Genomic DNA, 14793 nt, shown 5'->3' on the forward strand with positions numbered 1-14793 from the left:
CTCCCCTCCCTGTTACCAAGGCCCTCCCTCCCTGTTACCAAGCCCCTCCTCCCTGTTACCAAGCCCCTCCCCCCTGTTACCAAGCCCCTCCCCTCCCTGTTACCAAGCCCCTCCCCTCCCTGTTACCAAGCCCCTCCCCCCCCTACCCCCTCCCTGTTACCAAGCCCTCCCCCAAGCCCTCCCTGTTACCAAGCCCTCCCTGTTACCAAGCCCTCCCTGTTACCAAGCCCCTGTTACCAAGCCCTCCCTGTTACCAAGCCCCCCCCTGTTACCAAGCCCTCCCTGTTACCAAGCCCTCCCTGTTACCCCCTCCCTGTTACCAAGCCCTCCCTCCCTGTTACCAAGCCCCTACCAAGCCCTCCCTGTTACCAAGCCCTACCAAGCCCTCCCTGTTACCAAGCCCTCCCTGTTACCAAGCCCTCCCTGTTCCCCAAGCCCTCCCCTCCCTGTTACCCCCTGTTACCAAGCCCTCCCTGTTACCAAGCCCTCCCTGTTACCAAGCCCTCCCTGTTACCAAGCCCTCCCTGTTACCAAGCCCTCCCTGTTACCAAGCCCTCCCCTCCCTGTTACCAAGCCCTCCCCTCCCTGTTACCAAGCCCTCCCTGTTACCAAGCCCTCCCTGTTACCAAGCCCTCCCTGTTACCAAGCCCTCCCTGTTACCAAGCCCTCCCTGTTACCAAAGCCCTCCCTGTTACCAAGCCCTCCCTGTTACCAAGCCCTCCCTCCCTGTTACCAAGCCCTCCCTGTTACCAAGCCCTCCCTCCCTGTTACCAAGCCCTCCCTGTTACCAAGCCCTGTTACCAAGCCCCTCCCTGTTACCAAGCCCTCCCCCACAAGCCCTCCCCCTGTTACCAAGCCCTCCCCTCCCTGTTACCAAGCCCTCCCTGTTACCAAGCCCTCAAGCCCCCTGTTACCAAGCCCTCCCTGTTACCAAGCCCTCCCTCCCTGTTAACAAGCCCTCCCTGTTACTAAGCCCTACCAAGCCCCCCTCCCTGTTACCAAGCCCTACCCCTCCCTGTTACCAAGCCCTCCCTCCCTGTTACCAAGCCCTCCCTGTTACCAAGCCCTACCAAGCCCCCCTCCCTGTTAACAAGCCCTCCCTGTTACTAAGCCCTCCCTCCCTGTTACCAAGCCCTCCCCTCCCTGTTACCAAGCCCTCCCCTCCCTGTTCCCTCCCTGTTACCAAGCCCTCCCCTCCCTGTTCCCTCCCTGTTACCAAGCCCTCCCCTCCCTGTTACCAAGCCCCCCCTCCCTGTTACCAAGCCCTCCCCTCCCTGTTACCAAGCCCTCCCTCCCTGTTACCAAGCCCTCCCCTCCCTGTTACCAAGCCCTCCCCTCCCTGTTACCAAGCCCTCCCTCCCTGTTACCAAGCCCTCCTCCCCCAAGCCCCCTCCCTGTTACCAAGCCCTCCCCCTACCAAGCCCTCCCTGTTACCAAGCCCCCCCCTCCTCCCTGTTACCAAGCCCTCCCTCCCTGTTACCAAGCCCTCCCCTCCCTGTTACCAAGTTACCAAGCCCTCCCCTCCCTGTTACCAAGCCCTCCCCTCCCTGTTACCAAGCCCTCCTCCCTCCCCTGTTACCAAGCCCCCCTCCCTGTTACCAAGCCCCCTCCCTGTTACCAAGCCCCCCTCCCTGTTACCAAGCCCTGCCCTCCCTGTTACCAAGCCCTACCAAGCCCTCCCTGTTACCAAGCCCTCCCTCCCTGTTACCAAGCCCTCCCCTCCCTGTTACCAAGCCCTCCCCTCCCTGTTACCAAGCCCTCCCCTCCCTGTTACCAAGCCCTCCCCCCAAGCCCTCCCCTCCCTGTTACCAAGCCCCCCCTCCCTGTTACCAAGTTACCAAGCCCCGCCCTCCCTGTTACCAAGCCCTCCCCCTCCCTGTTACCAAGCCCTCCCCTCCCTGTTACCAAGCCCTCCCTCCCAAGCCCCTCCCTGTTACCAAGCCCTCCCCTCCCTGTTACCAAGCCCTCCCCTCCCTGTTACCAAGCCCTCCCTACCTGTTACCAAGCCCCTCCCCCCTGTTACCAAGCCCTGTTACCAAGCCCTCCCTCCCCTGTTACCAAGCCCTCCCCTGTTACCAAGCCCTGTTACCGAGCCCCTCCCTGTTACCGAGCCCTCCCCTCCCTGTTACCGAGCCCTCCCTACCGTGCCCCCTGTTACCGAGCCCTCCCCTCCCTGTTACCGAGCCCTCCCCTCCCCTGTTACCGAGCCCTCCCTGTTACCGAGCCCTCCCTGTTACCAAGCCCATCTGTAGAGCTGAAAACAACCCTCCCCTGTTACCAAGCCCATCTGTAGAGCTGAAAACAACCCTCCCTGTTACCAAGCCCTGTTACCAAGCCCTCCCTGTTGTTACCAAGCCCTCCCTGTTACCAAGTTACCAAGCCCTCCCTGTTACCAAGCCCTCCCCTCCCCCCAGCCCTCCCTCTGTTAGAGCCCCCTCCCCTGGAAACAGCCCTCCCTGTTACCGAGCCCTCCCCTGTTACCGAGCCCTCCCTCCCTGTTACCTGTTAAGCCCTCCTCCCCCTCCCTGTTACCAAGCCCTCCCTGTTACCAAGCCCATCAAGCTGAAAACAACCCTCCCTGTTAGCCCATCAAGAAAACAACCCTCCCTGTTACCAAGCCCTCCCCTGTTACCAAGCCCTCCCTGTTACCAAGCCCTCCCTGTTACCAAGCCCTCCCTGTTACCAAGCCGTCCCTGTTACCAAGCCCTCCCCTGTTACCAAGCCCTCCCCTGTTACCAAGCCCATCTGTAGATATGGAAACAACCCTCCCTGTTATCAAGCCCATCTGTAGAGATTGAGAGCTGAAAACTACTTTCGATCTCTCCTGGTGTTCTCTCTTTCTGTCTCTCTGTCTCCCCTTCTCCCTGTCTCTTTCTATGCTCTAATCATTGCCACATGGCAGGATGCAGGCCTGAGCCTTGGAGAATGGAATAAGTTATTGACCGCATCTGGACTGTTGCAGAATATCTCCAGAACTGTCTTGCTGTAATCAATACTAGTGACTTTTGGCTAGTTTCCCCCAGGGATTCCATGTTGGAATGTGGCCCAGATTGAACCATTCCTTTGATTTTTGATTCCATCAGAAGGTTCTCAGGTTCCAAATGGTGCTGTGGCATCCATGAGAGTGCATTTGTAACAAATTGATTAGTTAGAAGTAGATCATACGGCCTATTTGAACTTAAACGTTGATATGGCAACCTGTGTGTCCCTTCTACTGCTACTACTACTCCCCCAATGATGAAATAGATTTCATCTCCCAGTTCACAACAAGTGTGGAAGGTATTAATAACATATGGAGTAGACCTGGTGTACTTGTGATGGGCTGCTCTACTATTACATAATGGTGCAAAAGGCTATCTCAGTTTCCATGGTAATGTGGTCTGTTTCCATAGTGACCACAGTCAACGCTACGCCCCTGCACACTTCAGATGTGCACCAGTTGTTGAGTAATAGTGGGGAGGGGAGCTGTGTGATGCCTGGGGTTAGTACTGTATGTAATAGAGGGGAGCTGTGTGATGGCTGGGGTTAGTACTGTATGTAATAGAGGGGAGCTGTGTGATGGCTGGGATTAGTACTGTATGTAATAGAGGGGAGCTGTGTGATGGCTGGGGTTAGTACTGTATGTAATAGAGGGGAACTGTGTGATGGCTGGGGTTAGTACTGTATGTAATAGAGGGGAGCTGTGTGATGGCTGGGGTTAGTACTGTATGTAATAGAGGGGAGCTGTGTGATGGCTGGGGTTAGTACTGTATGTAATAGAGGGGGACTGTGTGATGGCTGGGGTTAGTACTGTATGTAATAGAGGGGAGCTGTGTGATGGCTGGGGTTAGTACTGTACGCAGATGACCCAGCCAGTGTTGAAACGTAAAGCACTGAGCCTGATGCTGTCATTGTATCAGATTTTATCAGTAGCTGCACAGTGCCAGATCCCGTAAATGTTGATAGGGATTTTTTTCTTAACATCCACCGTTTACATTGGTAACCAGTGGATGGAGGACACCAACTGTGTGTGTGTCAGTATGGGTTTAAATTGGGAGGGGTTTTGTGCTTGTTGCTACGCAGCCTCAGTCTTTTTTGTCAGACGACTCAGCGAGTTAAGTGAAGTATGTGCAGCAAGTTGTTGACTTCACTTGCCGTCAGAAGTTGGGGTGTGTGTGTGTGTGTGTGTGTGTGTGTGTGTGTGTGTGTGTGTGTGTGAGTAAATGATTCAGTGAATGTTATGAATTTCAGCCATGTCTGCTCGGGTGACTGACCGTAATATGAGTAGGCCTAGTAGTGTACCATTCAGAACACTAAGCTGATATCAGTAATGGGGTGTGAACTAGAGGTCGACCGATAAATCGGAAAGGACAATTAATCAGGGCCGATTTGAAAGTTTTCATAACAATCGGTATATTTGGACGCAGATTTTTATAATTAATTTTTCATTTTACAACTTTATTTAACGAGGCAAGTCAGTTAAGAACACCTTCTTATTTTCAATGACGGCCTAGGAACAGTGGGTTAACTGCCTGTTCAGGGGCAGAACGACAGATTTTTACCTCGTCAGCTCAGGGATTCATTCTTGCAACCTTACGGTTAACTAGTCCAACGCTCTAATCACCTGCCTTACTCCACGAGGAGCCTGCCTGTTACACGGATGCAGTAAGAAGCCAAGGTAAGTTGCTAGCTAGCATTAAACTTAACTTGTAAGAAAAATAATAATAATCATAATCACTTGTTATGGTTGATGGGATGGAAGCTATGGTTACAAATGGTTGATGATATTACTAGTTTATCTAGCGTGTCCTGCTTTGCATATAATCGATGCGGTGCGCATTTGCGAAAAAGGACTGTCGTTGCTCCAACGTGTACCTAACCATAAACATCAATGCCTTCCTTAAAATCAATATACAGAAGTATATATGTTTAAACCTGCATATTAGGTAAAAGAAAGGTTAGCAGGCAATATTAACCAGGTGAAATTGTGTCACTTCTCTTGCGTTCATTACACGCAGAGTCAGGGTATATGCAACGGTTTGGGCCGCCTGGCTCATTGCGAACTAATTTGCCAGAATTTTATGTCATTATGACATAACATTGAAGGTTGTGCAATGTAACAGGAATATTTAGACTTAGGGATGTCACCCATTAGATAAAATACGGAGCTTCACTGAATGTATTTCACTGAAAGAATTAACGTCTTGTTTTTGGGATGATAGTTTCCGGATTCGACCATATTAATGAACTTAGGCTTGCATTTCTGTGTGTTATTATGTTATAATTAAGTCTATGATTTGATAGAGCAGTCTGACTGAGCGATGGTAGGCACCAGCAGGCCCGTAAGCGTTAATTCAAACAACACTTTCGTGTGTTTTGCCAGCAGCTCTTTGCTGTGCTTCAAGCATTGAGCTGTTTATGACTTCAAGCCTATCAACTCCCGAGATGAGGCTGGTGTAACCGATGTGAAATGGCTAGCTAGTTAGCGTGGTGGGCGCTAATAGCATTTCAAACGTCACTTGCTCTGAGACTTGGAGTAGTTGTTCCCCTTGCTCTGCATGGGTAAATCTGCGTCGGGTGGCTGTTGTTGATTTGTTCCTGGTTCGAGCCCAGGTAGCGGCGAGGAGAGGGATGGAAGCTATACTGTTACACTGGCAATACTAAAGTGCCTATAAGAACATCCAATATTCAAAGCTATATGAAATACAAATGGTATAGAGAGAAGTAGTCCTATAATTCCTATAATAACTACAACCTAAAACTTCTTACCTGGGAATATTGAAGACTCATGTTAAAAGGAACCACCAGATTTCATATGTTCTCATGTTCTAAGCAAGGAACTCAAACGTTAGCTTTCTTACATGGCACATATTGCACCTTTACTTCTCCAACACATTGTTTTTGCATTATTTAAACCAAATTGAACATGTTTCATTATTTATTTGAGGCTAAATTGATTTTATTGATGTATTATATCAAGTTAAAATAAGTGTTCATTCAGTATTGTTGTAATTGTCATTATTACAAATAAAGAAATACAAATCGGCCGATTTTAATCGGTCTGCTTTTTTTGGTCCTCCAATAATTGGTATCGGCGTTGAAAAATCATAATCAGTCGACCTCTAGTGTGAACGTTTTAACCAAATTGGGCTCCTTAACATTAAGAGAAATCCATTACTGAAAATCAATGTTTTTGTAGATAAAAAAAAAAAAAGTAGCAAGTGAACAGCGTAGTGGATCAATTCCTCAACAACGAAGAGTGTTGACGTGTGAGGCTCAACTTCTCCGCTATTTTGGTGCCCTGGCTACCACACGGAACAGTGTGAAGCGAACCTGTGCACATGCACAGATACTGTGAGCTTTGTGATGCATCTCACTCGTCTTATTATCCTTCTCAACAGAACTTCCTGCTCTGATCGAACGCAGCGTAGCAATATTAAATATATGCATAGTCAGCCATGCCAACTATGTCCCCTCAAATATGACTAATGAGGTGCACAGTGGGTGTACATAACATGAATGAGTTAGCTTTTCAGCTCATTTCAGCTAACTGAAATACTTTGCTATTTCATTAAGTTCTCAATGATTATTGGAGATCTAAAGTCAACAACACATACGTTCATCTCATTGTAGTGGACCCCTCCCCTCCCTGTTACCAAGCCCTCCCCTCCCTGTTACCAAGCCCTCCCCTCCCTGTTACCAAGCCCTCCCCTCCCTGTTACCAAGCCCTCCCCTCCCTGTTACCAAGCCCTCCCCTCCCTGTTACCAAAGCCCTCCCCTCCCTGTTACCAAGCCCTCCCCTCCCTGTTACCAAGCCCCCTCCCTGTTACCAAGCCCTCCCTCCCTGTTACCAAGCCCTCCCTCCCCTGTTACCAAGCCCTCCCCTCCCCTGTTACCAAGCCCTCCCTCCCCTGTTACCAAGCCCTCCACTCCCCTGTTACCAAGCCCTCCCCTCCCCTGTTACCAAGCCCTCCCCTCCCCTGTTACCAAGCCCTCCCCTCCCCTGTTACCAAGCCCTACCAAGCCCTCCCCCCCTGTTACCAAGCCCTCCCTGTTACCAAGCCCATCTGTAGAGCTGAAAACAGCCCTCCCTGTTACCAAGCCCTCCCTGTTACCAAGCCCATCTGCGCAGATACTGTGAGAGCTAAGTGATGCATCTCACTCATCTTATTATCCTAGTCATTGATGACAGTCCCTGGTTTACTGAGGTTGCGAGACTTTGCAAGCCAAGAAATTGTGAGATACAGCATTCCATTTGCCAGACACACTTTTTGATTGCCGATTTAGATAGGCCTAGTGCACGGTTCTGCCTGTATACTGTGCCTCGCTCTCTCTCTCGCTCTCTCTCGCTCTCTCGCTCTCTCGCTCTCTCGCTCTCTCTCGCTCTCTCGCGCTCTCTCTCGCTCTCTCTCGCTCTCTCTCGCTCTCTCTCGCTCTCTCTCGCTAACTCACTATGAAAGATGTGAGTGTTTGTGTTCTTGGGAATTTCAGCAACTTGTCGGTCTCCTCCATTCCAGAAATACTGAATATTAAGAGTCGAATGATGACACTCAGAAATGGGAGTCGACGTGCATGTTAACATCATAAAGCCTCCTCCCTAAGTTTACTTTATTCACTGCTTGAGCACACTCCGCCAACTCTGATGTCCTAGCCGTGTCTGAATCCTGGCTTAGGAAGGCCACCAAAAATTCTGAAATGTCTGTATTTCTGTAAAAATACAGCTTTCCACCTGGCTACCCCTACACCAGCCAACAGCTCTGCACCCCCCGCAGCAACTGGCCCAAGCCCCCCCTTCACCCAAATCCAGACAGCTGAGGTTCTGAAAGAGCTGCAAAATCTGGATCCCTACAAATCAGCTGGGCTAGACAATCTGGTCCCTCTCTTTCTAAAATTATCCGCCGCCATTGTTGCAACCCCTTTTACTAGCCTGTTCAACCTCACTTTCGTATCGTCAGAGATTCCTAAAGATTGGAAAGTGGCCGCGGTCATTTTCTCTTCAAAGGGGGAGACACTCTTGACCCAAACTGTTACAGACCTATATCCATCCTGCCCTGCCTTTCTAAAATCTTCGAAAGCCAAGTGAACAAACCAATCACCGACCATTTCGAACCCCGCTGTACCTTCTCCACTATGCAATCTGGTTTCTGAGCTGGTCATGGGTGCACCTCAGCCACGCTCATGGTCCTACACAATGTCATTACCGCCATCGATAAAAGACAGTACTGTGCAGCCGTCTTCATCAACCTGGCCAAGGCTTTCGACTCTGTCAATCACCACATTCTTATCGGCAGACTCAACAGCCTTGGTTTCTCTAATGACTACCTCGCCTGGTTCACTAACTACTTCTCAGATAGAGTTCAGTGTGTCAAATCGGAGGGCCTGTTGTCCGGACCCCTGGCAGTCTCTATGGGGGTGCCACAGGCTTCGGTTCTCGGACCGACTCCTTTCTCTGTATATATATATATATATATATATCAATGATGTCGCTCTTGCTGCGGGTGATTCTGTGATCCACCTCTACGCAGAAGACACCATTCTGTACACATCTGGCCCTTCTTTGGATACTGTGTGTTAACAAACCTCCAAAGAGCTTCAACACCATACAACACTCCTTCTGTGGCCTCCAACTGCTCTTAAATGCTAGTAAAACGAAATGCATGCTCTTCAAACGATCACTGCTCGCACCTGCCCGCCCAACTAGCATCACTCTGCACTCCTCTAGACTTAGAATATGTGAACAACTATAAATACCTACAGTTGAGGTCGTAAGTTTACATACACCTTAGTCAAATGCATTTAAACTCAGTTTTTCACAATTCCTGACATTTAGGCATTGTAAAAATTCCCTGTTTTAGGTCTGTTAGGTTCACCACTTTATTTTAAGAATGTGAAATGTCAGAATAATAGTAGTGATTTATTTCAGCTTTTATTTTTTTCATCACATTCCCAGTGGGTCAGAAGTTCACATACACTCAATTAGTATTTGGTAGCATTCCCATTAAATTGTTTAACTTGGGTCAAATGTTTTGCGTATCCTCCCACAAGCTTCCCACAATAAGTTGGGTGAATTTTGGGCCATTCCTCCTGACAGAGCTGGTGTATAAATGAGTCAGGTTTGTAGGCCTCCTTGGCCGCACAAGCTTTTTCAGTTCTGCCCACAAATTTTCTTTGGGATTGAGGTCAGGGCTTTGTTAAATGAGTTAAATGAGGAGAAAATGCTAACTTTGCCAGGTGAAATTAAGGAACAGTAATGGTAGTACAGGTGTTGAACCATCTGAAAGAGACGTACCGTGAGACCCAAACCGTTGCTGTCAGCAGTGCAGCTGCATTGTGAATTCACATGGAATTTTAGGATAATATTTTTTTTAAATTAAGTTGCATCCCTAGTTTTCCTCTTATAACCATGATCAGAAAATGTAGCACAACACAAGAAAAATGGCACTATGTCAAATTCTCGAAGCTGCAATCTGAAGGGGTTGAATTAATAGCCACTGCTTGCTAGTCTGGTCACGACTATCTCTTCTCGCCACAAGTTAACAACTGAGTTTTTCTTAGATTGATAATCCTGGTAGGACTCTTAATAGTTTCACAGCATTATGCCTGGCTTTTGACTTTCCCAGTTCAGACACTCAGTGGAAGTGTTATCTGGGAATACTGTTTGTACTGGCCATCTGGGATGTTTCAAGTTGACCTCAGAAGGATGTTACAAGCAGGAAGTGTATTTCATCTCCTGTACTCTTTCCTAATGTAACATTTTGTGTAAGAAACAATGTCATTTTTATTGAGGGCAATAGTGATGGCGTCTTTTTGTAGGCATTGACAGAGGTATACTCCACCATGGCTCATTGGCCAAAGACGATGGGTCAATTTTAATGGCGTTTTTGGATAAGCGCAGAAAATTAAGTCTGTTGGAAACACAGCCTTAGGAGCTCTTCTCTGTTTTGTCCTATAAAATAGTCTTAATCCGCGAATGTAACTTTTTGTGAAAAAGCTTGTTTACACAATCAACCTTCATTTCACCGCTTATCCCCAAAAAACATTCTTCCCTATATTAATTTCCCCCATAGGAGTGGACAACGAACCAGAGGTTGAAAAATTCTAACTAATTTCCTGTTTTTAGGACGACAAGCTGGTTGAGCTCTTCTCTCTCACGGTCTAGTTTCCAGTTTCACTATCCTCAAGGCAATCCCGTTCTTGGTCTATCTACTGACCTTTGACCTGACTGGATGGCTGTTCACACAGAACTCTGACCTCAATGAACCCATGGAAGGTTTGGTCTTTGTCCAAAATGCCACCCTTTCCCTATATAGTGCACTACTTTTGAATCGAGTCCTAGTGCATTGACTTTATTGGAAATATGGTGCCATTTGGCGCACATCCATGTTTACCTTAGATGTACAGGTCATGGAGACAGAGGCTCTTGACTGAACGGAGTGACTGAACGGAGTGACTGAACGGAGTGACTGAACGGAGTGACTGAACGGAGTGACTTAGTGACTTAATGGAGTGACTTAATGACTTAATGGAATGACTTAATGACTTAATGGAATGACTTAATGACTTAATGGAATGACTTAATGGAATGACTTAATGAATTAATGGAATGACTTAATGGAATGACTTAGTGACTTAATGGAATGACTTAATGGAATGACTTAGTGACTTAATGGAATGACTTAATGAATTAATGACTTAATGGAATGACTTAATGACTTAATGGAATGACTTAATGACTTAATGGAATGACTTAATGACTTAATGGAATGACTTAATGACTTAATGGAATGACTTAATGACTTAATGGAATGACTTAATGACTTAATGGAATGACTTAATGACTTAATGGAATGACTTAATGACTTAATGGAATGACTTAATGACTTAATGGAATGACTTAATGACTTAATGGAATGACTTAATGGAATACATTTAATAGAATAGTAATTCTCTTTCTATGGGTGGGCTTCCTTGGGTTCTGTAAGCGAGGTCGAGGCTATATACCTGAGATTTATCCAAAGCTAATCTAAACTGTGGAATTGAAAAAGGAAACTCCATAAATTTTGAAATTTAGGAAGTGGTTGACTTAAAAAAATAAAAAATAAAAAATGTTTTAAGAATTGATGTAGGCATTGTATTCAGATTTGATTATACAGTAAGATTTGGACAAAATGAATAACAGTTGATGAAGCCATTTTGCTCTCTGTGTTCCCATGGATGTCAGTCTAGAGGACCGGGATCAGCAGCAGGGTATCTGTTACTGCCTGGAGGCGGTGGGAGATCCTATTACACAAAGCCTCAGTTATTTCCTGAGCTTGGTTGCTGCAGCAGGAATAAGGATAGTGGTCACTCTGTTAGCACTGAAAGCACTTAGTTCATGTTGTTTCAGCTGTGTGTGTTTTTTAAGCTAGTTTACCCCCATTTTGTATGTTTTTGTCCTTAGTTTGAAGAAGTACGTCATCTGAAAGACTCACGACCACAGTTTGAGGTTATAATGGAGTCGACTTGCTTGTTGTCTATATCAGATACCAGGGACAGTGTATAATTACCATTTAGTGTGTTTCTGTCCTTAGTTTGTTGAAGCTGTGCATGTAAGCAGACACTTTACTCAACCACAGTTTTTTTTTAGAGCCTTCTTGTTCTGGGTCGTTTTCTCTTGGATGAGGATTCAGATTTTGTCTCCGATGTTCCCTTCCCACAGTACTGGCACCACAACATGCCTGCGACGTTCCCTTCCCACAGTACTGGCACCACAACAGATCCTCAACAGTCGAGAGTGCTGAGTCAGTCCTAGAGCGGAAGACTCAGAGCGGGGCTAAGAGACCGGGACCATTAAGGGACCATTCCATTCCTGGACACAGAACCCCATGGTTACATCCCACATGGCACCCTATTCCCTAGAGTGCACTACTTTTGAGCAGGCTGTGATAGGCCCTGGTTAAAAAGTAGTGCACTCTATAGGGAATAGCATCCCATTTGGGTCTCTGGCAAGAATCCATTCTCTACCAACCAGTGCAGCATTATCCTCTGTTCTGTTGGACAATAAATAGGCAATTCGTGATACAATTGGATTAGTAACAGACCAGAGGTTCTGGGTATTTTTGGTCCCTAATGAGATTGGCACAGGAAGACCTATCCCTAATTGCTATTTTTCAACTTTTTCATGTTGGTATTTGGCAGCCTGAAATACAATGCAAACTGTGAAACTATATCAGTTGGGATTCCAGACTAGTTCCTCTGGACTATGTATTTCGTGAGTGTAAAAATCTCAAGAATCCCTCAGGTCAGAAAAGAGAACCATAGCTCCAATACTGCTATATATATATATATATATATATATATATCATTTCTACACTGTTTTAGTGTCAGTGGTTGCAAATAAATAACTATATATATTTTTTTATTACTTCAGCCATACAGATGGTAAATATCTGTTTTTTTTAGTGTCTCCGGGTGTTTTAGTTTCACCCAAACTATTCTCTGTTAGTCTCGGGCACTATATGGACTGGGCACATCTCTCTCTGCTGTGAGGCCTGGTTGGTTTGATCCTGGGTAGTAGTTATCATAGCAGCCCTGTTTCGGCTGAGATTTGTCTAACTGCTGAGGATTGAGAAGGACTAATGGTGTATGGTGGTGTCTGTCAGGCAGCCCAGAGACGGTGGTGTCTGCCAGGCAGCCCAGAGAGGCCTACTTGGGCCCTTTTCAAGTACTGTAAAAATGCATCCTGAGCCTCATCCCTTTCTTGAGGTAGTAGTCACTGCGGTAACATGATTGGCTAGGTTAGATTTAAAGAGGAATTCACTGCATTGATTTCAGCAATCATGTCAGATCAGGGATTGATTACTTCATGGAAGGGAGGAAGGAAGGAGGCATTTTGAGTATTGGAACAGGGCCCCGCCTAGCTCTAATGCTCTATGCTGGCTGTCTTTGTCCTCTGGGGGGAGGTCAACTCTCTGGCTACAGGCTGGTAATGTACTCTGTCTGAGGGAACATTATCCCATCAGACAGCCTTGACAAAAATGAGCCTGGATCAATTGGAAATGGCTTATTTACCTCTAGCTCGACTCCAGCCGCTCTACGTTGATTCTCATATGAAAATGTCAGTGTGATGTCTGGAAGTGTGAGACTACTGTCCTCTGTCTCCTCTCCATTTCTCTCTGACATCAATGCTGTTCTATGGGAGATAGTGGTGCAACTTGTTCATGGTTCGCAGCAACCAGCTCTCATAGCTCTGCTATGCAACAGAATCACTGCCATCCATTCTCTGGACTGATAATGGCATTTCATGGTAACTCCCTCTCTTCCTTACTCCCTGTGCTAGCAATGTCAATGTTTGGTTGGCTTGCTGGTTCATTTTTTTTATTTTTTATTTAACCTTTATTTAACTAGGCAAGTCAGTTAAGAACAAATTCTTATTTACAATGACGGCCTACACCGGTTCAACCCGGATGACGCTGGGCCAATTGTGTGCCGCCCTATGGGACTCCCATTCACAGCCGGTTGGGATACAGCCTGGACTCGAACCAGGATGTCTGTAGTGGTGCCTCAAGCACTGCGATGCAGTGTCTTAGACCGATGCGCTGCTCGCCGCGCCTCATTTTCATTTTATCCCCTGTAATGATGACGGTTGAGTGTCTTGTTTTGTATCTAGACTGACTGAGCCTGAGGAAATGGACAGGAAATCAATAAGCCCTGGGGGGTGTGGTCACTATCAAAACAGGAAGCAGCAGAGGTGATGGCATGTAATGTGACAATGTTTAGCGCACCAAGCGTGATGTGACATTTTTCCATCTGGCTGCCTGCCTTGGATATTAAATGTAATCTTGATTAAAACATGTTTGTGTTCATTAGGCAACAAATGTAAGGGACTGAAACATTGGAGATACTACCTGGGATTATCTAATAATACATGCACATGTTCATTTTCTGTTTGAAAACATTTTGGTATGATGTGCAGTGTTTCCCAAACTGGTGGTCCGCGGAGGTACTCCCTAATCCCCATTCAAATCGAATCAGGATTAGGGAGAAAATGGAAATGAAGTGTCTGCTGTAAAAGGCCCATGATCATCCGACATTGTACAGGAGATGTGGGGGGGTGGGAAAGGCCCTATCTGACATTTTGCGCTGCATTGGTGTTTTCCGTTGTTTCTACCATCTACACCGCCCAATCCTAGTGCAATACAATACAATGTCATATCTACAATATACCCTTAGATGCACAACAGGGCCTAGGATGCTCACAGGGATCCACAGTACTCCATCGATGGTCCAGTTTTCAATGAAATACTTCTTGAATTCCCTAAAGTTGTTTTGAACATATGTGCACTGTCATTTAAACTTTAAAACAGCAATTAGCTTTAAAACTGCTAAATGTTCTGTTCGATGTGAAGAAGGAGGGGCTTGTTGTTTCCCAGGGCCTGAGACTTGGTTGGTCCGACCATGCACTGCAGTAGTCATAGTAAAACCCTTTGTATGCTATTTTTGATGGGGTCCCTGAATTTTTATTTTTATTTTTTTGGTATACATTTGCTATCACAAAAGGGGTTCCTGTCCCCAAAAGGTTTGGAAACACTTACCCTAATGAACACAACTCGTGTTTTCACTTCTGACCTGAATCTAATCTCCAGGAGCCAACAGGACCCGGTGATGAACGGTGACTCAGGTTCCGGGGTGGTGACTGCGCCCCCTCCCACCACCGCCCCCCACAAGGAGCGCTACTTTGACCGAGTGGACGAGAGCAGCCCGGAGTATCAGAGGGAGAGGAACATGGCGCCAGACCTCAGACAGGACTTCAACATGATGGAGCAGAGGAAGAGG

General features: G+C 46.7%; 1 protein-coding gene across 23 annotated transcripts in view; it reads left to right on the top strand.

The window, feature by feature from the left end:
- The window catches only part of LOC112257364 (alpha-adducin), a 64300-nt gene that overhangs the window by 4228 nt on the left and 45279 nt on the right, over positions 1–14793 (top strand). For all 23 annotated transcript variants that reach the window (XM_042326507.1, XM_042326524.1, XM_042326508.1 and 20 more), the window contains exon 2: positions 14604–14793. This exon is cut by the window's right edge and continues 24 nt beyond it. In XM_042326507.1, the coding sequence (XP_042182441.1) occupies positions 14623–14793 (171 nt within the window). In that variant the 5' untranslated portion in view covers positions 14604–14622. The remainder of the gene's footprint in view (positions 1–14603) is intronic.

This window comes from Oncorhynchus tshawytscha, linkage group LG09 (assembly GCF_018296145.1).
Source record: "Oncorhynchus tshawytscha isolate Ot180627B linkage group LG09, Otsh_v2.0, whole genome shotgun sequence".
Taxonomy (NCBI): domain Eukaryota; kingdom Metazoa; phylum Chordata; class Actinopteri; order Salmoniformes; family Salmonidae; genus Oncorhynchus; species Oncorhynchus tshawytscha.